Source organism: Labrus bergylta, chromosome 6 (genome assembly GCF_963930695.1).
Source record: "Labrus bergylta chromosome 6, fLabBer1.1, whole genome shotgun sequence".
In the NCBI taxonomy this organism is placed as follows: Eukaryota; Metazoa; Chordata; class Actinopteri; order Labriformes; family Labridae; genus Labrus; species Labrus bergylta.
In genome coordinates, this window is record NC_089200.1 from 6,331,717 (window position 1) to 6,359,333 (window position 27,617).

The 27,617-nt window shown below is 40.5% G+C and overlaps 1 protein-coding gene across 1 annotated transcript in view; it reads left to right on the forward strand.

The window, feature by feature from the left end:
• LOC114920288 (glypican-5) overlaps positions 1-27,401 on the forward strand; it is a 66,063-nt gene extending 38,662 nt beyond the window's left edge. The window contains exons 9-11 of the mRNA XM_065955642.1: positions 3,016-3,157; positions 23,475-23,581; positions 24,314-27,401. Of these exons, the coding sequence (XP_065811714.1) occupies positions 3,016-3,157; positions 23,475-23,581; positions 24,314-24,409 (345 nt within the window). The 3' untranslated portion in view covers positions 24,410-27,401. The remainder of the gene's footprint in view (positions 1-3,015; positions 3,158-23,474; positions 23,582-24,313) is intronic.
• Positions 27,402-27,617: the final 216 nt, after the last annotated feature.

The following is a 27,617-nucleotide window of genomic DNA, read 5'->3' on the forward strand; positions in this document are numbered from 1 at the left end:
TTCATAACCAGGTAAAAAACTTCTCACAGGAGCTTTAACTTTCCCCCTCAGTTTAAGAGTTTGAAAGTTAAGTGGAGGTCTATCACTGCATATTTCAAGTTCAAACTGTGAAGAAAACTGTTTTCCAATTGACCTATTATTATGTGTTTGACACATCTGCACCACGATACAAAGAAACATCTTCCACTACATACTGTACATCAGAGTTAAACTGATAGTAGTTCCAAGGCAGATCTAAGCCGCCGTTAAATAAAGGAAAGTCTACCTGGCAGGAAGACATTCAAATAACACATTTATTTCTTTTAAAAATATTTCCTGAGGCTTGGCACTGCCTAACCTCCAAGAATATTACTACGCCGCTCAACTCCGGCCCTTGATAGGTTGGTGTGATGCTAATTATTTTACAGGATGGAAGGAGACTGAGTTGAACATGGAAGGGTGCCACGTGCAGACTATGATTGCGAACAGAAACATCTATAAGGAAAAGGAGGGATTATTGAATTCAATCAGTGGGTTTACCTTGGGAATCTGGTTTAAAGTAGTTAAGAAATACAAATTGGAGAATGAGGCAAAGATTTTGAGTTGGATGGCATATGACACTAATTTCAAACCAGGGACTCTAAACCAGAGGTTTAAACAGTGGGCAAATAGAGGCATAACAATAATTGACACATTACTTAAAAAAGGAAAAATCAAAAGTTTTCTAAAACTAAGGAGAGAATATGACTTAGAAAACAAAGATTTCTACATGTACCTACAAATCAGAGATTATTTCAATAAGGGGATAAAGCCGGATTCCCCACGTGAATTAAACTGATTTATTGTAACAATGTGTAATGCATACAGAGGTACAGTCAAGAGAGTAATTTCAGTGTTGTGTCAAAATATGGTGAGAAATAGAAAAACCTCAACTCTGTACATTAGAGACAAATGGGAAAAGGAACTAAAGAGAAAAATAACCAAGGAAGAGTGGCATAACGTGTAGGACACAGAGTAGAACGTCAAGCTCTAGAATGTGGAGGGAATACGGTTGGAGAAATATTGTGAGATTTTTCATCACACCAAAACTTAAAGGAAGATTCTCACTTGTCCCACAGCCTTGCTGGAGACAGTGTGGGGAACATAATGTTGATCATGCTCATGTTTTTTTGGCAATGTGTGAAAATGACTGAGTACTGGGATGAAGTGTGGAAAGAAATGAAAGCAATTTTAGGTTCTGAACTTCCTAAGGCTTGTGAAGTGCTGTATCTGGGAAATTTAACATAGGAAAATATACAAAGCAAAGACAGATACCTGGCTGGAATACGACTGGTGGCGTCAAAGAAAGCTATAACAAGAAAGTGGTGTAAGGAGGACCCCCCCCACTCGGGGAAACTGGTTGGACATTGTTGAAAAACTACATGATATGGAGAACTTTACACACAATTTAAGACTACAACACTCTGCTTGCCAAGGAAAATGGATGAAGTGGACTGACTTTAAAACCCACCACAAAGTCTGAAGAGAATGGACTATTTAAAAGGAGGCTAAACTGACGATTGTTAACTGACACCAAAGATTGTATACTGTGTTTATTTTGATGTATCCTCATTAAGAAAAGCAAATAAAATATAAGTAATAAAAAAATATTTATTTCCTGAACAGTTTACTCTCATTTGGCCTCTGTAGTATTTAACTCACCAGACAAATCTCACTATTCTGTGGTATTATAAAACATTAAGCTAGATGTTACAATCGTGGTAACATCAGCTTTTTATGTGAATAGGAATGTTATCTTTTGGGGAAAAGGAAATGCCCGAACAATATCTGGTTTTCATTTTCAGAACAGTTGGCCCCTTTTTCTTTATCTCTGTTTCAACTAGAATTCATATATATTACACTGCAATACACATTCATCAAACTGTGAGGCAATTACAAGTTCCTGTCGCTGTGTTTGTGTGGTAGCCTATAATAAACCATCGTGGAGTTTCTTACTTGGCTGAAAAGTTTGTGTTGTCCTCCATGAGTTTATTAAAACTGAAACAAATATATGACCCAAACCTCAGCAGATGTTTCTTTCAGTCGTTCAGAAGTTGAGCTTAAGGAGACATGAGTTTTCCAGCCAGCATCACAGTTATGTAACATATGACAGCCTCCACACTGTGACACCGAGCAGTAGAGAATATGGATTCACATAGAGACTGCATGACCTCAATTACCATACAGATTGCTGCCTGATGTGTGTCTATGTGTGTTCATGTTTCTGTGTTTGTGTAAAGATCGTTTTTACTTAGTAAAATTATTACTATTAGCTGCTTGTAATGATTTTGAGTTCAAGCTTTGACTCATTGTCAGGTCAGATAAATGACTAGCAGCTCTGTGATGTACTATAGATTAGCTTGGAGTTAGATGATAACACCAGTATGTTGACACTTGCAAATTTCTCTAATTTTCAACTGTATTTAGACTAGACTAGACAAGAATATCATTCAGGAAAGAAATGTAACAACATGTATCACACTCTTTTTACAGTCTATGGTATCACCCTGTTGCCCAAGCATGCTCACACTTCTGATTCCAAATAATCCTGGCAGAACCAGCTTTAGGATTGCTTAATGGTTGGGACATTACGCTTTAAACCACATGCCATCCTCGAGGTGGTTCCAGAGGAAAAGTTCATGTATCATCAAAGTCTGTAAGGCCCCTCCCCCCATGATCAGAACTGTCTGTACTTAAAGGCTGACTCTGCAAAATTGTTTACATAAATATAGCAGAAATCAAATATATCCAATGAGTGTGACCCCCGAGTCCCACTGTCTGTGATGTTTTTCCGAGCCGTAGAGCGTGTTTACATGGACATTACATTACAATCATTGCTATCCATTTAGTTGTACCACAAGGTAGGGTAAAAAGTGAAATGCTAGTTTTTAGCTTGAAAGAAAACCTAACTGTGTTTTTTTTTTTACGCTTGTTGTGACACGTGTTATATGTGTAATATTTACTGACATCTAGCATGGTGTTTGTTTTCTAATTTAGGAGCTGTTAGTTGAGCTCGGCTGGGCCACTAAAGCCAGAGCAAAGGTGGAGGAAGAGGAGGGAGGGAGCGCACAGACGGAGAGAGGCAGCGGGGATGACTGTGATGATGAAGATGGCTGTGAAGCATCTGGTGAGGAGAACGGTGAGTCATGCATACACCTACGCACACACACACACACACACACACACACACACACACACACACACACACACACACACACACACACACACATGCAAATGTAGTCTAAGAAACAACAGCAAACATACAGCCACACAAACACATCCACACATGATGTATGCACACTTGCAAGCTTGTCCTGAAGTTGAGCAAATATAGGGATTCTGGTTCATACATAACACATCACCGTACAGGAGGCTATATACTGTCCATCTATATATATATATATAAATATGCACACACACCATAAATAAAAGACAGCACACTCAGAGTTCATTGGCATGGTGGAGGTTTTTAAAATGCTGCAGCCTCCTCATATCTTGTGCCAGCAGGGAAATGCCCGGAGGGAGGGATAGTACCGAGAGATGGATTCAAATGTCCTCTCTCTCTCTCTCTCTCTCTCTCTCTCTCTCTCTCTCTCTCTCTCTCTCTCTCTCTCTCTCTCTCTCTCTCTCTCTCTCTCTCTCTCTCTCTCTCTCTCTCTCTCTCTCTCTCTCTCTCTCTCTCTCTCTCTCTCTGCCGCTCTCAGCGGTTTATCTCCTTGTCCAGGATGAAGGATGCACTAACAATCAGGTCACCCTAAAAACAGAAATGAAAAAGTAAACTGTAATTATTCATTTATCTTTTGACTTATTCATCGCGCTTTTGCCCATACATAATACATGGGTGTCATGGGGGGATCGGGGGACCCCTGGGAGCCTCGAGGCTATCCCACAGAGTGAATATTCTTCAAATTGGCTCTTATTTAGATTGTTGATGTAAAATATGTGGCTCTTTGTTGGTGCAGGATTGACTTTTGATTGGGAGTTAAAAATGCATAAACTTCTCTCTCTGTGAGCAGTTTTATGTTTTAAATGAAGCATTGTGAAGGCTTGAGAAAGATAATTAGAGAAATTAAATTCTGAAGGGTATCATATTCAGCATTTTGAATATGAATATAGCAGATATCCTAACTAAATATATCGATGAGGAAGGCCTTTCTAAAAACGACTGAAATCAAACTCCCTCTGAGTTTCACTCACGAACCTCCTCCCTGTCCAACTGTTAGTCCTGCCACCATGTGGGGGAAGAGAGATAGCTCCGCCCACTCATGGACACTGCTAGTAGAGGCAAAATGGTCAGTTTCATCGCAAGAAGACACTTCAGAGAGAATCAACAGACTTTCAAAACTTTTTTTTGGTATAAAAAGGGGGCGAAGGGGTGACTTTGTTTTTGTTAAAGGTTTGAATGGTGCTAAAGTGCGAGGCCCCAATTCTTATACTGGTATAGCCTTTAAATACCTTTTATTTAGACTGTTATGATCATTGAGGGACGGCCCTATGATTTTCAAAGACGTAAAGTCCCACTGCACCTTTAAGAAAAAGCTAAAGACCCAGCTCTTTCATGAATACCTACTAACTTAATGATGATGGTCTCCATATTATTGATGATGATGATGGTAATGACGATGGTTTTTGTTTGATAACGACGACTTATAAGATGGTTTCTATACTGATTAGAGCTCTCAAGAACTGCCCTCAATGTTGTGCTTTGCCTCTGGTCACTTCCTGTCAGCACCTGTGTGTCCAATCAGACTCAAAGCTGATCGTTTGCTCTTACTGACATTGTTCCCTTTTTCCTAGATCCTTGCTTGTGTTGTACTTACTCTCTGATGTACGTCGCTTTGGATAAAAGAGTCTGATAAGTGAATTGTAGAATTGTAACAGAATAAAGCTGGTGTCACCCTTGTGATCATGCCGCCCTGGTGATGTCATTGGTCAGTGGGCTTCAAGTCCCTGAGGCCAGGATGTAACAGAGTCAAAGGCCATCGTCACATTTATTTTCCCTGCACTGCCCTCGTCATTACTGCAGTCACGAGTGAGTCTCCATACGATGACGTAAAGGACGAGAAATACTGAACTGCATAGGTCAGTTGTGTCCAACCCCCGGCCTGTGGACTGGAAAGAGGACACGAGACAGTTTGGAAAAGGCCAGGACTAAATGATAGGATCAGAGGAAGAGGATCGAACCTCTAATGTTTGGATTTATAGGTGACTGGTGTTGATATTAGCTCAAAGGATAATCTGATCATTATTAATAACTCAGTTTCTTAGTTTATTATTGTACATGTGGTTTGAGTTCTGTTACTACAAACCAAAAATATCTGTTTTCCAGTGTTAGGCTGAATCTCGATGTCCTCCCTAAACCCTGAGCCCTTGCTGACTTTATTGACGTCACATGGAAAGTGAATGAGTGCATGAGGCTGCTAGGGCTCCAATGGTTAAATACAAATGGGACAGCACTTTGCGACTTCTCTGTAACCATGACAGCATGATGTAATGTGGCAAAAGCTTATTTAACGTTTTTTACTTTTCTCACTCACAGCCATGGCGCTTATAAAAAGTTCTACTCAATATAGGCCTCTAAATAAATGTATTCGTTGTGGGATAGATAAAGGTTTATCTTATCTTATGGGACTAATATTCTCTGTCTCTTTTTTTGTTTATAGACTTGCAAATAAGTTCTGAATTAGCTGTAGTTTCCAAATTTAGTGGACTGTAAATAGAGCGTGGTTTAACCTTCCTGTTTTTTTACCGTCTCTACCTTTTTTCCGTTTCATGGTATTTGTTTACCTTTCAAGTCTTGTGGGCTCTCCCGGGAAATCGTATGTTTCACGTCACAGTGCTATGAACTATGGGTAATTCCTTCACGTTAAGTCTGCAGATTTGCCCACTTACAGACAGGGTGCAAAAGACAGCTCGTAAAGTCAGCGAGCGATCCCTCAAACACTTGACGATTTCACAGTGGGACAGCACTAAGCTCTCACAGACTTACGGGGAATGCGCACCAAAGTTAGTGAATGTGTGAGATCGGACATCGAGATTGGGCCTTCGTCATTCTTGTGTGATTCCTAGTGGCTTCTGGTTTTCCCTTTTTGGTTTGAAGAAAGTACGTTTTTGCCTTTTTGTTCAATTAATATTTTCAGTTTAATTCTGCACTTGGGTCCTTTGTTTTTTAACCGAACCGTGACTGAATGATCTGACACAAAAGGGAAGAAACACAGAGACTAATTAGACACAGGGGCAATCAAACACAGGTGAGACCAACAAGACACAGGTGAGGACAATGAGGGCAATCAGAACTGGAGGGAAACAGAGAGCGGGAAGAAAATACAAGACAGGAAACACTGAGGACAACTACAAAATAGATACATGAAACACTGAGGACACAGAGAAACTCAAGAATGTAACATGAAGACACACTAGAACATAGAGGGACACAAGGATAAGAAATGACAAAATAACACAGGAAACACTGAAGACTAAACTATGAAACAATCAAACACTAGGATAGATGATTAACTAAGTAACAAAACAAGGAATAAACTAACTAAACAAAAGTAAACCATGACAGAATATTACTTTAAAGCATGCAAACTTTAAATCTTACCAGATCCTATACCCTCCTTAAACGGTTGTTTTCTTGCACTGCCTCACCCCCTCTAAAGAGGTACAGTAAGACATTTGTTGGTGCATCCGTCACAGCTCTGGAGTAACCTTGATGTGTCAGATCTGTGGAAACTCATCACCCCCTGCTGAGCCTGAAACTGGTACATTGGCTATTTATAGAAAAAATTACAGGTTATGATCTATTGAGCTGGGAATCGCGTCTCTCAGGCCACAATGAATCCCTGCGAAAAAGAATTCCAGTGAGGATTGACAGAAGGGGATTCTCTGTGTGTCGGCATGTCTTTGCATATTTAAACACACTCACTCGAGCTGAACGAGTGATGCAGCATCAATCAAGAGGACACAAATCACACCAGATAACTCCAGCCTTTTGAATTATTTGCACTTTTTTATGCCTTTACTCTGCGTTAAATCACCGTTTCTGACTTAATGTGTGAATAAAACACCATCAAATGAACGAATGCAGGCTGCTCTGATGTGTCTTTGGATGGATCGAACTGTAAATCTGCCTGTGTCCACGCTCTCTGGCTCCGTCTCTTTAACATTCAGCCTACAAAACCCCCTTCTCTAAAACTGAATCGTTTAAATGTGCGGGCTTATTATCTCGCAGGAAAAGAGCAGCAAGGTTTATGGCAGCGTGTTTGTGCGTGCATTTGCTCCATGCATGAGATTAAGGTGTGTGTGTGTGTGTGTGCAGAGGGTACATCTGTTGCTGCGACATCTTAGTGTGTAATCCATTATGTTTTATGGATGGACCAGTTCTCAAGCCTTACTGGTTGAAATGGATCCAGCCAGACCGGTAATATCTTCCTCAATATCCACTCGTTGTTTTATTTAACACACCCGTCTGATTGAGCTTAACTTCTCCACCCTCCGGGCTGCAGATATGAACAGAGAGGAATAAAATAAAAGGAAGAGAACATTCTACCTGTTCTTTAATTAATTCTCATGACATTTGTGTTATGTTGAATACTGCAGGGAGTAAAAAGAAGAGAGGATGAGAGGTGGAGGTGCGGTGCCAGGCGAATGTCAGGAAGGGGGCTGAAATTAAAACCTCAGAACTTTCGACATCTCCGTCGCCAAGCCTTGTGTCTTATTTATGTGGGCCATTTCACCACGAGAAGTTATTTTAGTCATGCTGAGGCAGCGCACACAGCTTATTATTATTTGATTTAGGTCCATTTAAAATTTGATCCAAGTCCAGAGAAGGAGAATCACTTGGCAGACTAGTTCACGTTGCGCTTCAGCATTTGAGCAATTAAAAAAAAAGAAGAGAAAAGTCTGTACCATATGGGAAGAGTAGTTTGAGATAGAAAGAGCTATTTCTGTCTTAGTGTGGTCACTTTTTCTCAGAAATAGTTGTGGCTTGAAGAAGGTACAGTAAAGGGTATTACACATTCTGCAATTCCAATTCAATTAAATATAGATAACTCGATACAGTTTAGAGCACCACAGACATCCATTAAAGCACCACTTGATACTTTTGCCCCCTGAGTCCCCTGTGCAAATAAAAACCGTTATATAAACAACAGTTTGTTGCCATAAAATATATAAATCACTCAGGACACTTTAAAGTCTGCCTGCTACCTCACACACACACACACAGGCCTAAAATACACACACATGCACAAACAGGACATATATACATGCATTAATGGAGAGATGTCAGTGTGGGGGCTGCACGTGAAGGAGCGCCCGAGCACTTGGGGGTTTCAGTGCCGTGCTCGTCGCTCGTCGGCATTACTCAGGAAGTGGCCTCGCACCTCTCTCGCTTCCATATTCCAACTTCCATATTTTTTTGGTCCGCATCAGAACCGGCAACCCTTTGGTTCCCAACCCGGGACGAGACTGGGCGCACCTCAGCACACAGGTTCGTGGGTGGCCCGGGTTCGAGTCCGACCTGTGGCTCCTTTCCTGCATGTAATTCTCCACCTTTTCTGTCCTTTACTTCCAACTCTATCTAGAGATGCACCGATACCACTTTTTTGCAAACTAAGTACAAGTACTTACATTTGGGTACTCACCGATACCGAGTACCGTTATGAGTACTTAATGCCCTGATCCACGTCTGTTTCTTTGGTCAAAAGTCTCTGAAGCACGGTCACAGCAGGAATTAACATCTGATGCTAAAGCATCGGACGAGCTCACTTTTCGGGTTAACTCCTCAAACGGAGCCAAAACAGACAAAGTTTTTTCCAGAAGTGTCCACCGGTGCGCTGTAAGATTGTCGGGGGGTTCATATTCTGAGCCAAATATTCCCAGAGCTCGCTTCTGCTCGGCGAGAGACTGTAGCATGTAGTACGTGCTATTCCAGCGCGTATGTATGTCTTGTTGGAGTCTTCTTACGGGCTGGTTGAGCTGCAGCTGAATGTCTTCCAGACGGGAGTAGGCTAATGCCGAATGCTTAAAATGTCCAACATTTTGACGTCCGACTGACATCGCGTCAGCTACACTCCTCTGAGCCAAAGGTCCTTCGTTAACAGCCAACTGTGAGCCACACACGGAAGGCTGGGGAGTCCAGCGTCCCCAGTTTGCAGTCTGCTCTTCTTTTGTCGTCATTGTTTACGCTGAAATATCTCCACACCGCTGACATCTCGCTTCTCTCCGCCTACCCGCTCAACTGGAAAGAGGCGCACGCCTGCCGTAAAGTGGTATCGGTGCCGTTGTAGCCGCGTAGTTTTACGAGTACGAGTATGAGTACTTAAAGGCAGCATCGGACCGATGCCGAATACTGGTATCGGTATCGGGTCATCCCTACTATCCACTGTCCTGTCTCTAAAAAAATAAAAACCCTTAAAATAAACCTTAAAAAACAGGAGGTATTTAAATTAAATTAATTATGTCAGAGCTATCTATCAAAAATCAAACAAAATCAACACCCGTGTTCTGCAGAAATATTAGCAATCAGATACCCCGTTCATACTTAGTTGTATAATCTTTAACATTCATAGCTGTCTTTGTGGTCTGAATTTATAATAATCAAACACAAATGCATGTCACAGATGCTTCTAGACACAATCTATAGAAGACTTATTATATTGCAGGGGGAGTTTTTTCTTTTCTTCACCCTTCGTTTAGTCATTTCTCATGCTCCCCTCCCGTTGAATTCACTGAGATTAAAGTGATTGATTTTCTTTCCTCGAACCAGCACAATCCCTCCTTAAACCGCAGCTTCTCTCCGATCGCACCCCCCCCCCCCCCCCACAAAGACATATCAGGTCCTACAGTGTCAATAATGTAAATGTAATCACAGCTCCTTCTTTTCTGCTCTTCTCTTCCCCTCTGTGTAATGAATGACACTCGTGTGTCGCCATAATTGCTGTTTTTTAAGACTGGGATTTGGTTGAGAATGCAGAGGTGGATGTTACGCTGACCCCAGGTATTCATGAGTCACACTCGACCACAAATGGCTGTGTATTCTGGAAAGTACCAACCTGACTTACTTTCATGCAGACTAACTGTTTAATAAAAATCTAACTACGCCTCGCCTAGAAAACGAGGCTTAACTCAATCCAACAAACAAAAACTGCACATTTCAAGCAGGTAAATATTTATTATATACTCAGAGTTTAAGTCAGGAACATAACAAGTACAAGATTTTTTTTTTTCCTTGTGTGTGCGGGAATGTGTACTCATGAGGGGCACTCAATCCCTGTAACCATGGAAACCAGGTGGTCTGTCCTCCCATGGGTCCTTATTTGATGACAATGAAGAAAGAGGGAGAGTAGGAGGGAGGAAGGGAGGGAGGAGGTGTGTCAGATTTTGTGCCATCTCTCTTCACATTATGTACTTTAAGATTGCGTTTTGTGCGATCGTGTTACATCCTTTGTGTCACAATACCTTAGAGCTCAGTTTATTTGCAATTAAAATGCCGAAAGTGGTTTGTTCTTATCGTAATCCAGCACCAAATAATGGAAACACAACAGGATATTACTGAGGCGTTTTTCTATTTATTGTCCTGCTGCCATGTATCTTCCCTCCGTCATCTCTGCCTCGCTCCTCTGGCCTCTCCCCCTCTCTCTCTCCCCGGGGCCAGATTCACAAAGCCTTTAGAAGCCATTTCATCTTAAAGGGAAAGGCCAGTGTTTTCCAGTGCTCCAGCATGTTCCCCCCTCTCTCTGCCAGAGGACGGTTTGATCTGCATTCATAAGCGTCTTGTCTAAACGGAGCCAGAGAGAACAATAAAAAAAGTCTGGCAGGGCTTCTAATCTGCACCCGTGACTATAAAAGTTCCCAGAGCGAGCCGTTAGAGTGGATTGATCCGTGCTATTAAAATGAAACTGCTTTCTCTGTACATGCATGCACCAGAGAAAATGAGGTTGTAGAACATGCTACAGCTGCAGTCAGTATGATTCTGATACAGCAGCACGCCCTGATTGAAGCCTTGCCTCCTCAGATTGATTCTTTTATACAACTAATGAGGGATCTGCATCAGGTAAAACATTCAAATCAAATCAAATGCTGCCTTAATTAGGTCTTAATTAACTAAATATTTAAGACACGTGCCTGTTCACCGTATAGAATGACCATATGTTGTGATTGTATTTGTTTTGTGGTCGTACATTAATATTGAAAAGCTCAGTTCTTAAAACATGACCACGATCTCATACCCTTAAACTTGAAGATTTTCATTTTCAAATTCACAAAATCAACAATGACTTGACGAAAGAAACACTCCAAGTTTGACAGACGTACACTGTACAGCTCCTTCCTCTGAGCCGTAGACATGCATCGTTGTTTTTAAAGATTGACTTCCTCCATGATGAATGGAAAAGGAGATTGGCAGGTTTCTGAATTTGAAGACTAAAGCCATGTTTGTTGTGGCCTTTTTGAGGGGTTTGAAGGGCTACCTTAGATGTGCTTGAAACTAGCAAATGCAGAGCATCGCAGGATTCAAACACTCCAAATGAAGGTCTGTTGCTGGTTGACCTCAGAGCATATTCACATAAAGAAGTAGTAGTCAGTAGTTTGTTAAGCTCTTCTAGTTGTTAATTATGGGTCCTCCCAATAAAGTTGGGAGGAGAGATGATTTATAGAACTTAAATATAATTTTGTCATGTCATTGAGGTCTTTGTGTTGCCACTTTTCCTCCCTTGTTTTTCTCCTCTGCTTTTTTGCAAGTCGAGTTGACTCGAGTTGGTGTTCACACATACAGAGCACACAAACACAAAACCTAATCAAGGAAGGAGGAGGAGGAGGAGGAGGAGGAGGAGGAGGAGGGAGGACGACAGGAGGTAACAGTCAGTGCAGAGAGAAAGGGTACGCAGAGTGCACATGCTGTGTGTGTGTGTGTGTGTGTGTGTGTGTGTGTGTGTGTGTGTGTGTGCAGCATGTGGCAGTGGATAATAAGCAGCAGTGTTATAATGATAGATCCTCAGGGTTGGAGATACGGCTCATTAAAGAATTACACATTCACTTTGCTCTCTCTGTCTTCCTCTTTCTTTCCTCTCTATCTTTTCTTTAGCAACCCCTGAGAGAGATAAGAGAAACAAACTTTACATTATATACTGCCACATCATAGGAAAGCTCAGCAGGTGCACCTCGTCTTAGACGGCACTAGTTGACTGTTTTTGACAGGAAAATTGTTCAAACGTGAGACATAGTAACACAGGTGACCGACATACGCATCTTGTTATAATGATTGTTTTGTTATTACATCATAACTCCACTGTAGGGAAATTACAAGACATCCCATAAGGATCCATGTACAGCGAGCAGCTTTCAGTGGAAGTAGATGCTGAAATAGAGATGCAAGACCAATACCAGGGTTACTTACAAAATAAATTTAGAATTATTTACTAAATATAGATTTTAATCTGACTTTGTAGAAGGGTATTTGGTGGTTGTTGTATAGCCTCTAATAAAGAATTAGTCTCTCTTATTGGAACTGCTTTGCAATAACATTAACTCACAATAGACGACATTTCAATCGATGATGAATTTTTTACATTTTTCATTTTATTAAACCTTTATTTAACCAGGTTGGTCCCATTGTTAAGGACCTCTCTTCTAAAGGAGACCTGGCCAAGACAGCAAGCAGCACAAACAGAAAGTTACAGACAGAGACACAAAGGGAGACAAAGTACACTTCACAAAACACTCACATTTGCAATTCAAATTTGGGAGTCAGAAGTCGAAGCTAAAAGCATCGAACCTCGTACAGAATCTGCTACCAAGTCTTTCATTTTTTTAGATTTAAAACCATTTAAGGACACCAGCTCTTTGAGTTTTCGAGTCGTTCTGTAACAGACTCCAGGTGGAGGGTGCAGAATGCCCAAAAGCCCTTTTCCCAATTTCTGTTAGAGCGTTCGGGACGGAGAGCATAAAGAGGTCCTAAGAACGCCCTACAAATGTAATACTGTACAATTCTGCATAATAAAATCACATAGTGTGGGAGCGGACCAAGAAATGCCTTAAAGGTGTACCGCGCCTATGGGTCCCAAGAGCGGGTCATCCTACCCGAGAGTACGACTCTCAAGGATGCATGGTAGGCTGTATCAACCACCAGACACTGAGCAGAGGCGTGCATGTACAAAACATCCTCATAGTCTAAAAGAGGTTTAAAAAACGATAACTGCTTGTACCTACACTGCATGCTACCACACGCTACAACAAGCTTAGCAGAGGGGTTTAGCATCTGCCTTTCCAACAGACAGCAGGCCATCTCCGATTCATGGAAGCTAACCCAAGGTTCACCCTAGTTTTAGAACAAGCTTTATCTGCTTGACTCTTCACACACAGTCATCACCACACAAGTGATGATGGAGCAACATTTCTTTGATAAGTCTATATTTATATTTTTAAGGAAATAGCTACTGATTCGATCTTCAGGCCGACTGTGTCATTACTTGCGCGGTTAACTCCCTGCACTTGAGCTATCAAGATTCACTTAACCCTTATCAAACGTCTCCTATATTTGCTGTCATGTCCGCCCGTCTATCAACCTGTCTGTTTGCCTATTATCTGCCTGCCTGTCTTTCTGCTCGACTCCCTCCTCTCTCTTCACCTGAGCGAGTTTGTTCAAGCAAATCCGATTTCGACATCATCTATTTATCAGCCGCTCTCTGCTGTTCACACTCTTGACCTTTTAGGAGAAGCCTGTTGCCCTTGCTTTGTCTCTCTCTCTCTCTCTCCTCCTCGGTGCATCTCCAGCTTCATTCCTCTTGTATTCAAATGAGCACCCACACACACACACACACAACAACCCCCTCTGGCCTGCGTCGATGTCAAACCTTCAACCAATCACTCTGCTGCGTTCATCCTTTCATCCACCTCCAATCAGTCGCTCCCTCGCTGCAGTCTTCCTCTACATGTTTCCTCCAAAGGTTTTATGATTCGACTGCAGGCGATGCTTAACCTCTCCGAGTGTGACCTTGGAGAGATGCTTTGCTGCGAGTCAAACATTTACCTATAATTACACACACTTGAAAACAAGAGCTCGGCATTAATATGGAGATTACATTTTTAGACTACGTTATTATTCACTTTAATGGGAACTTGTGGAAAAGGTGATGGCAACGCACACTGCACAGGCACTACACTACAAGATCTTTAAATCAACACATCACGATTTCTTGATTAATAAGTGTTTTGCAGGGACTTAGCAAGTTGATTAACTTGATTATTAAGGCATAAAACAAACCTTATGTATGGTATTATAGGAAATTAGACTTCTAATGTGCACACTTTAAAAATATATAATTTACTCTACAGAAAGTTTTATGAAAGTTACTTAGTTTCAGGTTTGCAACCATGTAATAAATAATGCATCCCGACCTGTTCACTAACTCAAAGTAAGATGTGATGTACGGGAGAAGAACTCAGGGCCAGACCAAGAAATTCAGTTGCTAATCATGCTAGCAGTATGGTACCTGGGATTGAAAGGTTTGTCCACTACTCTGTACAAGTCTGAAATATCTCAACAACTCAGGGGTGGATTGCCATGACTTTTCCTTTGTACACAGAGGTTGAATCCTGATGTATTTTGGTCAACCCGTTCCTTTCCTCTATAGCGCTACAACAAATGAAGAATCCATTCAACCCGGGGCGCAGGATAGCCTAGCGCAGTGCTTCCCAAAGTGTGGGCCGCGGCCCCCTGGTGGGCCGTGTGGGTACTGCAGGTGGGCCGTGAAAACCCCTCAATTTTAAAAATAAAAGAAATATCACAATAATGATGATTAATCATGAGTCAACCCTTTAAGTGATTAGTAAGGCGTGTCATGACTCTTCATGGACATAATGTTTAGGAAACCTTTGTGTCTATCTTGCCATAATATCATGTTGTAATGTCCAATAATTTACCCTTACTGAAAGTTATAGCTGTAGTCATAAAAACATTTTCATAACGGGCCCCGGAGTAATTTTGTATTTCAAAGCGGGCCGCAGCCGTCTTAAGTTTGGGAAAGGGTAGCGGTTATGTCGCACACCCCATCCATGGAGGATATAGTCCTCATCGCATCGGCGGGTTCAAATCAAACAACAGCCCTTTGCTGCATGTCACCCACCACTCTCTCGTCCCAACATCTCCTGTCTCTCTTCAGCTGTCAAAAAGGCCACCTTAGGTTAAATTCCCCATTTAGTTTGCTAGAGCCAGTTTTGTCCCCCTCAAAATGAATTCTGGTCTTTCACTTGATTTTTTAGCTTGTCATCCAACAAGTGTATTTTTTATACTGAAAGTAAGACATCTTTAATTTGTGATGTTCTAGGATTATATCAGCCATACTTTAGCATGTTAGCAGCATTTAGCATGTACACAGCCTGGCACAACACTCTTAACATTTGCTGCTGTAAGAACATTGTACTAGTTAATCCCTCTTTTGTTCTATGACTTTATTCATTTCTTTCCTGAGATATATTGGTAGGATGGGCTTTTGTTTGTGGATTCACTCTTAATGAAGATGCCACAGAGGGGGGAAAAAAAAGCTTCTCTATCTGTTAGTTGATCAGCCGTCCAGTTTGTTAAAATAAAACTGGAAAGTTCACGAAGAAGAAGATTACAGCAGCAGGGATAAAACAAGAGGAAGTTCAGCGTATTCCTATAAATAAAACAGTATGTCAAATTGATTTAAAATGCCAAGTGAAATATATACTGTATATGGTGATCAGAAAATAGCCATTGTTGGTGGTGTTCAGATAAACACTATATACTTACTGTAATGTTCACAGTATGACGCCTGATTTTCTTTCTTACTTTCTCAGCGATTTCCTTTTTCTTTATCATTTTATAAATCTTCTTGATAAGTACCTGCAGAGGCCATAATCCACAGCTACCTTTTATCATGCTCTTCGCGTGTGTGTGTGTGTGTGTGTGTGTGTGTGTGTGTGTGTGTGTGTGTGTGTGTGTTTCCTCCCAGGGGAACTGAGGCTGAAGTAATGAAATGCTCATTACTGATTCAGCTGGAAATGCTAGGGATACATTTACACGCCTACACACACACTGACACCAGCTATCCAGACTCATTTCAAGGTCATCTCGCATCATTTGTGTGTGTGTGTGTGTGTGTGTGTGTGTGTGTGTGTGTGTGTGTGTGTGTGTGTGTGTGTGTGTGTGTGTGTGTGTATGGGTGTGTGTGTGTGTGTTTAAGTGTGTCTTTGTGTATGTGTGTATGAATAAGAGAGTGAGAGAGAGAATGTCTGCTGTAAACATACAAATTGAAGGGCAAAAAGATCGACCATAATTGGGGTCTTAATTGACAGTTCTGTACAAAACACCACAGGCATCTGATATCAGTGCGATCATTAAGGCTCTGCACTTCACACACACACACACACACACACACACACACACACACACACACACACACACACACACACACACACACACACACACACACACACACACACACACACACACACACACACACACACACACACACACACACACAGACCTACACACAGACCTACACACAAACACACACACAGACTCATATATAGTTATTTACTTTTTCTGTCGGTTCCCTTTTCAACTTGTGCTCATCAGATCATGCCTCCCTGACATCCCTTCACATCTCCGTCTTCTTCTATACACTTTATCAAACCTAAACACACACTACGTGCACAAACGCGAACACACACGCACATACACACACACACACTATTTGAACCAGCTGAGGTTATCTTCTGAGACAGAGACGAGACAGCACAAATGCTCCTCTTCCTTGTTCGCCGCATTAAAATGCATTGATTCAGCTGGGCTTCACACACAGACGCCTGATCAAAGCATAGCTAACATGTTCTGTGACTCACTCTGTGTTTATAGACACACACACATATTGTCTGCAGTTATTAGAGAGATGCTGTGTTTGTCAGTTGGCTTTCTGTTTCAGATGGATTTAACACAGTATTGCTGAGGTTTGGCTTCTCTGGAATGGATTTGTTCAGGAATCTTATCGATGAGGCAGAAAAGTCTGAACATTACAGCAGATTTAGTCTGAACAGCTTCTTCTGTGTGATATAAACATCATGAAAAAATAAAACAATGGAAATAGTTAATAACAAGTTGTATCTCAGTTATGTTTAACACATCAGCATGTCATTTAAAACCTCTATTTAAAAAGAATCTTCACATATATTTCATGCTGCTATTAATCAGCATTAGCTTTAATATATATTGTTATTTTTTTTAAATGCCAATGTGTTTGTCAGTTGGTAAAGATTCGCTCTGTCACTTATTGCCAATAAAGAAATGAGCTATTCAGAAAGAAAATGTTGTTTGACCAGGCTGTAAACATCTATACGTATTTGGGTGTGTATGTGACTTCTGGGGATTTTGCAGCCAGCCTCAAGTGGACACTCGAGGAACTGCATCTTTTTTTTGCACTTCAACATTGCCTTCAGTGCTGCATTGTGATGCAGTGGTTAGCGCTGTGGCCTCACAGCAAGGAGGTTCGAATCCCAGTTGGACAGGGCCTCCGGAGTCTGCATGTTCTCCCTGTACATGTGTGGGTTTCCTCCAGGTACTCCTGCTTCCTCCCACAGTCCAAAGACATGCTCGTTAGGGTTAATTGGTGACTCGAAATTGCCCGTAGGTTTGAATGTGAGTGTGGCTGGTTGTCTGTCAACATGTCAGAAATGTGAGTGACTGGCGACCAGTCCAGGGTTTACCCCGCCTCTCGCCCAATGACAGCTGGGATTGACTCCAGTTTATCAATCTATTTATTTATTTATACATTTGAATTTATGTCAAGGCTTTTGTACCTCCTTTATTTGGGAGATAGGAGAGTGGATAGAATAGGAAACAGGTGGGGACTACAGCCTCAGTACTGTACATGGAAACCTTAATCACTAGTGACCATGCACATTGTTTTTTAAACTGAAATGAAATGTGTGCCATTTGTTTGTTTTAAAAAAAGGAGTGACATTTTGAGTCCAAAAACAGTTTTCTTATATGTTGTTTAATAATCTCTTGTGTTCTTTTCTTCTTCTTATGCCTATAAATAATTAGTCCAATTAAAATAATATTAATGCGCTTTATCCAGATATCATCGTAAAACACAATTACAGATTACATTGCTAGTTAATAAATAACATTAGATTCCTTCTGCGTTTATTAAAAATGTCCCTTTTTTTTTTTTTACAACAAATATTATCCAATAACCCTAAATAACTCTTTCAAAGTGTGTGTGTGTGTGTTTGTGTGTGTGTATGTGTGAGAGAGAGAGAAAGCGAGAGGGATGCATTAAGCACATGGCAGCCATTCTGTTTCCTCTGGGTCACCGGCGCTCTGATTTATGTCCCTGCTCCACCTGTTTGGGACCCTTACTGTCCCCCCAGGGCAGACCTCCCCTTGAATCCAATTCCTTTTTTTATCTCATTATTTTGGAAGAGTATCTAAACTACATCCCAGTTGTGAAGCAGACACATTTATTTGTTTTTTATTTTGTTTTTCATTGTAAACTGTTAGTTCCCCCCCCGTTGGGATGCAGACTGTGCATGGACGGAGGTGTGAGTGGATTGTACACAGAGCATGAAAGAAAAAAGCCTGAAACTGGACACTGCAATCTCCCTCTGCAGCTCACCGATGGGATCCTTCAAATGTCACTCCTGCTTCTCATTATTCCTCACACATGCGATCATTACTCATCGAAGGAAAGGTTAAAACACCCCATGAGTATGACCGGTGACATCGTTCATCACTCATCTCTGCCGGTGTGTTTACGTGTGTGTTCACGTATAACTGCCCAATCTACTACATGTGACATGTTCTGGGCTGTTGCTAAGAGACAAACATGCCGAAGGACAGGACAAGTGGGAGGAGGAGACTGCATGTTTACACACACACACACACACACACACACACACTCTGTGCACATGCAAAGCAGTCTTTGAAAGTTTGAGAGACACTTATTGAGAAAGAACTATTGTGTACTTTGAATGGCTTTTTACAACAATAAGTTCCAACCAAGTTATCTGATTGGACAAGAGGCATTCAGTGATGATGACAACATCACTTGGACTTTTCACTCTGTGAATCCCTCGACCAAGTTGACTGAATACTGTTCCTTAACATTATAGTAGACAGTGTTTGTCCGGATTGATTAATCTGAATCACACAACATACTGAAGTTCCTCATGATGCATGCTAAATTAAAACAAAAATAAATGCACATTAAACATCGTAACTGGTCTCTGTGGTCACCATAGGAACAGTAAACAGAGTGCAGCAGGATCGCTGGGTTGCTTGTTGGAAACTAGTGTAGTTTCAGTACTTTTTACTAATATTTGTAGCTTGAATAACTTGTTGTATAAAACCAATATCACACCTGAGATGTGATGTCCTGAATATCAGCAGAGCTGGGAATATCTCAGACGAAATCACAGCAGAGCTGATCTTCAGTTATACGTCACTCCCTCAAATATGATATTGCATTATTATAATTGGAATAACTTTTTGTATTCAAATTTGTTTTTGTTTTTTTCAGCAAATTCATTAAATCATGAAGCCTCCAGCTTCTCAAATGCAATTATTAACGTCTTTTCTCTGTTCTAACACTTGATTAGACTTGTTTTGTCTCTATTTTTGGGGAAGGAAGCGTCCATTATCAGAAGTTAATTATCATTATCAGTAATAATGTCTTTGTGGATTTGTTTAATTGTGTTGTCCTTGTGACTGCGTTCTGACGTAAAGCGTCCTTGGGTCCCTCGAAAGGCGGCATTTAAATCCAAGCTATTTATATTATTATCATTAATTTTCATGGCTTATTTGGAGATGCATCTCAGCCAACAGAATCCAGGGAAAATAGCAAGTTATAATTGGTGTTATAAAGCCAACATTTGGCCAACTGCACTGAATTTAACACCAAACTCCCTCTGGCACTCAGAACACACATGCAGAGTGTGAGATTTATGAGAAGAACTGAAAGGACAGTGTTTTATTTCTTTATTGTTGAATATTTCTGTTGGCCTGAAGAGGGACATACAGTAACAACCAACCTTTAATGTTGTTTCATCTGAACCCGTTTACAGACAGAGCACATTATAAACAGTTTGAGCCTCTACCTAACAGAAGTAGTCTCGCCATTTGCACCATGGCAAGGCAAAAATAACACAAAGCAATTTGTTTCTCAAACAGGCTCACACCAGATGTGACTCGAGGTTTACAGTTCTGATGGAAACAGATGGACACTAAACAGACCACACACACACACGCACACACACGTACAAACACACAGGCACATTTGCATAGCCATGAGGCCAGATTCCCTTATTGCTCCATGCAGCACTTTGTCAGGAAAACACAGAAAAGATGCCGACTAATAAACATTTAGCTGTAAGTAACTCATCCAAGTCATCAACACAGACAGTCAAATACAAAAACATCAGACGTCTCTCACATATTTTATGCATCTGAGCATCTGTCTGCTTTTTGTATTTCTAACATTGTGTGTGTGCATGCTCTAGGTGTGTTTGTGTGCATCCTTAAATGGGTGTTTTCCTGTGGTTTTTCCAATGTCTTTGTGTGTGTATTATGATGAGATATAATATTTGTGTGAGTGTGTGAACATTAAGAACTCACCTCATTCCTCAGTGACTGAAAGAAGCTCTTTGTCCATTGTGCTGCAGGACAATGTGTATTATACCAGACAGAATCAGATTTCTGCCCAAGCAGGTGTGTGTGTGTGTGTGTGTTTGTGTGTGTGTGTGTGTGTGTGTGTGTGTGTGTGTGTGTGTGTGTGTGTGTGTGTGTGTGTGTGTGTGTGTGTGTGTGTTCCCATGTTGTGTGACAGCGCAGGTAAGTATGAGAATGTCTCCAGCTGATATGTGTGCGATTACGGTTTTGTGATTAATGTGTGTGTGTGTGTGTCTTTGTTTGGTGTGTGTGTGCATGTGTGTGTGTTGATGTGTGTGTGTGTGTGTGTGTGTATGCATTCAGCCAGCGGCACAGACTGTCTCTCTCCTGTCCTAATCCCCTCATTTACCTGAGTTTCTCCCATGAGAGCCCTGGATTGCTGCCAGCACGCGCACACACACACACACACACACACACACACACACACACACACACACACACACACACACACACACACACACACACACACACACACACACACACACACACACACACACACACACACACACATGCCCACACACACAATATGCATATGAAAGCATCTGGTGAAGTCTGACCATATGCCCATTAAATTAAGCTACATGTCAAAAAGAAAATTGTTTGTGTGCAAGCGTGTGTTTATGTGTGTGTGTACATGTTCATGTGTCTAAGTTAACAGTATTCACTTTTACGTTTTTGCAAAGCTGTGTGTGTGGGTGGGGTGATGAATCCATAAATCTTTCAGGTCCAAACAACAACAACACAGACATAACTAATGCAAGATTTTGTGCAAATCGTGGGACTAAAAACAGAGCCAGAAGTGACTTCCCCGAATCTCGACTCGTATTTTTAATTTATGGACTTGTTTATTTTCTGGGATATTTTTAAACTTAATTTCTGAAATTGATTGCAAATGCCTGAACTTGTTCGGGTTCATCTAATCTCCTCAGACACTTTAATTTCCTATAATTGTGTTCTCATTGCTTGTTTAACTAGATTAATGAAGGACTGGATTCCCCCTGTTAGAGATTAATATCATGTAATAAGATACATACTTTATTTTGGATAGAAAATCTTTGATTATAGCGCAATAAGAAACCAAACCTTTTATTGCTCCATACAAGTCAATGCAGGAGAATTCAGCAGTACAAGCAACTTAATTACAAATACTGGCGACACCTTCACTATTCTGAAGCCTCCGTTCTCCTTGAGCGACACAACTCCAACTCGCGCTCGCACCAAGGCGTTATGAATAAGAATGATTTAGCACCATAAAGCACAAGGGGCGGACAAAATTGTCCTTTTGCTCGGTTGCTTCAGTTGCCTGTGGTTTGCATAGTTCTGTTAGCAGGCTAATGTTAGCACACTTTGGTTAACCCAGAGATTCACATTGAACATAAATTGACACAGAATGGCCGTGATCTAAACACACTTACAAGACATCCAAAAAAGCAGTGAGAACGCTATTCTTCTTTTCTCTAGTCCGTGACTGAAACAGCTTTACGAGCAAGTCTGTCCCGTCCATGATGAAAACAGTACAGCCGATGGGACGCTTCTCACTCATTGTAGTCATGACTCAGAGAGACATTTGCAGAGCATATACTTGATTTCTGCTGTACTTGTGTGTAAATTTTGCACATTCTTCCTTTGGCCCATATAATGGAAAAAAAACAAACTGTGGAGGTGCCCTTGAGCAAGACACAGAATCCCCAGCAACTCTGGTGCGCTCCCTGTGTAGCAGCCCCACTAATGCATGTCCACACGTCCTGTTTGTGTGTGTGTGTGTGTACTTCAGGCCTATGTATGAAGAAGCTTTAATAAAGGACTAATAAAGTATGTAAAATAAAATAAAAATTATTAAACAATCTGTTTTTCAGTGTAACCAATACAACTACCAACAATTTACTATTGATGGTGTCTCAGTGTACACATGTGCCACATGTTGTGATTCAGAGTGTGATAAACCTTGTTAGCACGTGAGCAGAAAGTGTAAATTGTTTGATAAAAATAATGGATGTGTGTTAAACAATCCAGCTGTGGAAGCATAATGATTGACTACTTGTGCAAATTTCCCCTTGTGGGAGAATAAAAAATCTGAATCTGAAACTTGAGCAAACCTAAATTAAGCCTAAGACAAATCCTTATAGGTTCACAAATATGTGTTATTCCACTACACTACTTTATACGACAATCAGTTTAATATGATAGGGGTCATGTAAATATTATATTCTGTGTGGCTATACAAATGTAATTTAATGCTGAACTTTTTTAGGTTTTTTTATTCGAACCCGGCAAGCCGATAATTTCAGCCGATATTAGCATCGAGTGACTTTCAGTATTGGCTAGTTTTAACACAGATATATGCCGATATTACTACATTTATTCACCAGTCAAATAGCATTTGATTTGAGTTTCATTTTATCAATCTATCCGTTCTCGTTCTGGCTGTCACCAGCAGAGAGTGCTATATGGATTACAACAAGCATTCTTGTCAAGCGGTGACGCACGTACATGCAAAGTTACTTTCCAGTTGAGTGACCATCTTGTCTTTCTTATACTGTACATCTTTTCCACAAGTGTTTTTGATAACTGCATTTGAGGGATCAACTCAAAAATGTGTATATCTATCTCTACAGATCGGACGAAGATTTGTTTAGGAGTTTATTTTCTCCCCAATATCGATATCGGAACAGACGGTTGGCGTTTATACCGGTTAAAAAATGTATTCTCTCTGTCTATTTACTCAAATCGCACCTTCCCATCATATTTTTACTTTTGTCTTCAGGTGATGAGACAGGCGATATATCCAGTGGTCGTAGTCCAGCAACAAAGGACATGGCTCCTCCCCCTGCTCGTCGGCCTGTCCCTCCTCACCGCCTCTCACCCCCGAAGGTAGGTCACTGCCGTTTCATTTCCACCCTTTCATTTCCACAGTTTAAGCTGATAACTTTTTGTAATCAACACATAGGTCACACAGCAAACGTTAGACTTATCTCCTTGTATCTAGCCAACAGTACTGCTATGACTGACCTTTTCATATTCTCCAATTGTTTAGTCTAATAGTGAAAGCAGTATTGTAGCAAGGAATTGGCAGAATGCTAATATTGGCTGCAACGTATTTTGCTGATGTTGGCAATCTTGATTAGCTAACTGCTAAGAGGAATTCATGCTTTTCCTGTTTTGTTATATAAGGGATAATGTATAGAAACTGTCGCTGCAAAAACAAATTCAATTCAATGTAATACCTTAAATCTATCAAGCAGTAGTGTTAGCCCTGGAATGGTCATGCAAACATCAGCACCAACTTTTCATTAATGGTTACCTCATTATGTTTTACCTATCAATACTGCCAAATGTCCCTCTGGATTTTGACAATCAATTTTCCTTTGTATTGCAGATCAATAAAATTAATAAGATATGAAACCTTGAACACAAAACTAAGGCATCATTCTTTTTAAAACAGCACACACACTCACACACACGCAAAACACTGTTTGGAATCAATACAGTGAATCTATCTTTATATGTATCTCTCTATGCAGTTTAAATATGGTGAATTAGATCCATCTGAAGATTGTTCTCTTGTTCTCTTCTCATATAATTTTGTATTTTATTTCCTATTAGGTGGCTGTAAGAGACTCAGCCCACACGTTGTCCGTCACACCTTTGACCCTGGTGACCCTAGTGCTCCTTGTACTATCACCGTGGCAACATCGCTGATCCCACAGGCCGAGCTGGTCCCTGAGACAATATATATAGACAAAAAAAAAAAGACTGAGAGACAACCACACGTCTGTGGTGAAGATGAGAGTTTTGGAGTTTTGGTAAGCTCCAATCAGCCAATCTGATTGGTTCAGCTGGTTGGACATGCTGTTGATTTATCACATATTCAGATGCTCCCTGTACTGACCTCTACATGTGTTTTATTTGTTTTTAACCCCGATAGGATAGATTGAACAAAACTACTGACTTTTTGGAAGAGAGATGTATATACAAATATATATATATTATATATTTATATGAAAATTTCTATAGATAACAGTGGCTTGATGTGTAAATAGAGATTAATATAGAGCAGGAAAATTGACTTGGACTCAAAGGGATGTTTGGCCTTTGCATAATGTTTCTCAAGCAGACATAAGATCTATGAAAGCTACAGTTCATGCTGGAGGCTCTTATTAAAGCAGCTGTTTACTTACAAACTGAAGACACACTTTTGAGGACCCATTAATGTTGAAAAGCACAGAGCATTACACGGAGACGCTGGAAAGGGACATTGAGGCACTTTCTCAGCAGGCAAAACAGCCAATTATGTGATACTTCAGACTGTTTACAGATAATCACGCAGCATAATGAAAAATGTGACGCTTTGGCCTGTAAGCAGGCACATGCTGAAGTCCAGACGGCACCTTTTCTTCACACCAACATGCTCTTTTATTCATGCAAGCTGTTTGATGCTTTTTTTAATCTCTGCAGCAAGTATGCAAAGATTTCTTTTTTGTGTGTAACTCTTCATAAATGTCACTTTAAAAGCTAAGATCTCTCCCCATGAATTGTTTCCTCTGTTATGTGTCATCTCTCGGCATTAAATACAACTTACAGTCATGATATTTGTGGTGGGGAAATGAGTTAAGACTATTTTCCTCTCAAGGTGCACAGTGTACAGAGCGATGAAAGCACAACAGGGAGGGATATAACGGCTTTCATTTCAACGTCAATTTCAGTGTAAGCTGCCTCAGAAATCCTTGACAGAGAGCTCACTGTATCACAAACTATATAAAGCACCTGATACAAGAAGAGTCTAAATATGGCATGCATTTAAGAGCAATACACAACCTGAAAAGTCTGACTCAACAGTGAATCATTTGCAGAAACTGTCTCATCACAGTGATTTCAAAGGCTGGCCAGTCTGCAATCATTTTAAACTTCAATCTACTGCACAAAGATAATGCATAAGACTTAATAAATATAACTACATCTTAGTAAGGTGCATGCGTTGTCAACTTGTGTCCATATAAAGAGAAGGCAAAAGACGTAGTATCAAAAGAGTGTTCAGTGTGCTGCTGTGCCCAGATCCAAACACGTGAACTTGATTTAATTTATATTAATTAGGACTGTCACGTTGTTCTGGCTCTCAAACCCCCCCCAAAATGCAGAACAACAGCAGGACCGACAACTGGAATACTTAATTAAATACATGGAAATGAAGCAAATGAACCAGCTGAAGGACGCTGAGCACATTTATGTTGACCAGCAATTTGTCTTAGGATATCATTTTGTCCCATATGATCATTTTTTATATAAAAAATCTTGTATTCATGTGTTGTTTTTCATCCCCTGAGGCCGTTTATTTATAAAGGAATGTGACTGACAGATAAGACAACTTAAGAAATACCATTAGGAGATTAAACACTTTTGACAGGGAGCCCAAATGGCATGCAAACTCGTGGGACGCTTCTACAACTTAATCCGTCAAACAAACACGCTATTATTTAATTTCTATTTTGACGTTATGCCCCCAATGAGATTAGATGCTGGATTCAAGCCAACCCTTCAATCTTTCACAGCTCTTTGCCGGGCAACCTGCTAAAAAACAAACAACCAACGAATACAAATAAAAGAAGATAGCACTTGGACCGCTCAGTCCTCTGTAAGATGAAAATCTACAGGCACAACCCCTTAAAGATGGAGAATATATAAACAATTATAAGGATGATTAAAATAGGGTTGGTCTTGCTGAAGCATCAAAATATCAGCTGTTCATTTGTTACACACGTCTACAATGGAAGTATTTCACTTTTTTTTTAACGTATGTCAATTTGAGCAAAAATGAAATAATTACACAAACATAACATTAATTTGAACGATACACTTAGCTTGAAAAGAAGGCATTTATAGTTTTTTATAAATGTGATCTGCTAATTTAGCATCATGTAGACACTGGTGTCGATCACCATGAATGCTTGTCTGTTAATCAGTTCAAGATCCTGTCAGAAATGTGACTGACTTCTTGGCTCTTCTTCTTTGGCCCATGACAAACAGTTCCACCAAAGTTCATGAGAATCAGGCCCAACAACTTTTTTTTTTCATAATCCAGCTGACAAACAAACAAACGCCCCCTTTAACTCCCTTGGTGGAGTTATAAAACATAAAATACAAACATTTTACAGCTTTTTTGAGTAAAAGCTCAAGTTTAATCATCTGGAAAAGTGAAGATGACATTGCGCATTTTACTTCCTTCATCTGTGAGCGACAAACTCTTGTAGTGAATAAAAAAAGATTCCAGTTGGTGAGTATTTGTAACACATGAAGCAAGCATCAAGATAATAATGATGTTGTGAAGTTTTGCAGGGTCCGTCTGAGAATATCTGGTGTTTCTTGGACCGAGCTGTACTGTGATTGTTGTATAAACCTAATTTCATGTACAGTATTTTCCCGCGGTTTAACAGCTCTCTCTAGATAAAGAAACTAACTCTTGTTGTTGTAATGTAACAGTATATGCAGAAACACCAGGAAGCAACAAACAACCAGTGAGCATCAGAACAAAGGTTTATGTCCTCTCCCTCCGTAAACCACCATCCTTATTCTGTGAACTTAACCAGTGATCTTGATCTGAAATGTACATAATTACACTGTGATAGTGTCCTGCTGCTCTGATGTGTCATTAAACTTCAGCCTAATGTCCTCAGAAATAAAACCGTTTCCAAAAAAAGATCTGTATTTTGTCTCGTGTATATTGTGAAACAGTCACACAGAGAGCTGGATAAATGTGTGAAACAACAAGCAGGACTTGTTAAAATGATCTTTAGTGGCACAGTATGTAATTTTCTGCAACAAGGGACTTCAAACAAGAACAACGACAATTTAATGACTTGAAGGAGCCTGGGATCATGGAAGTTGTGTTTGTCATTTTTAACACATTTGCAGA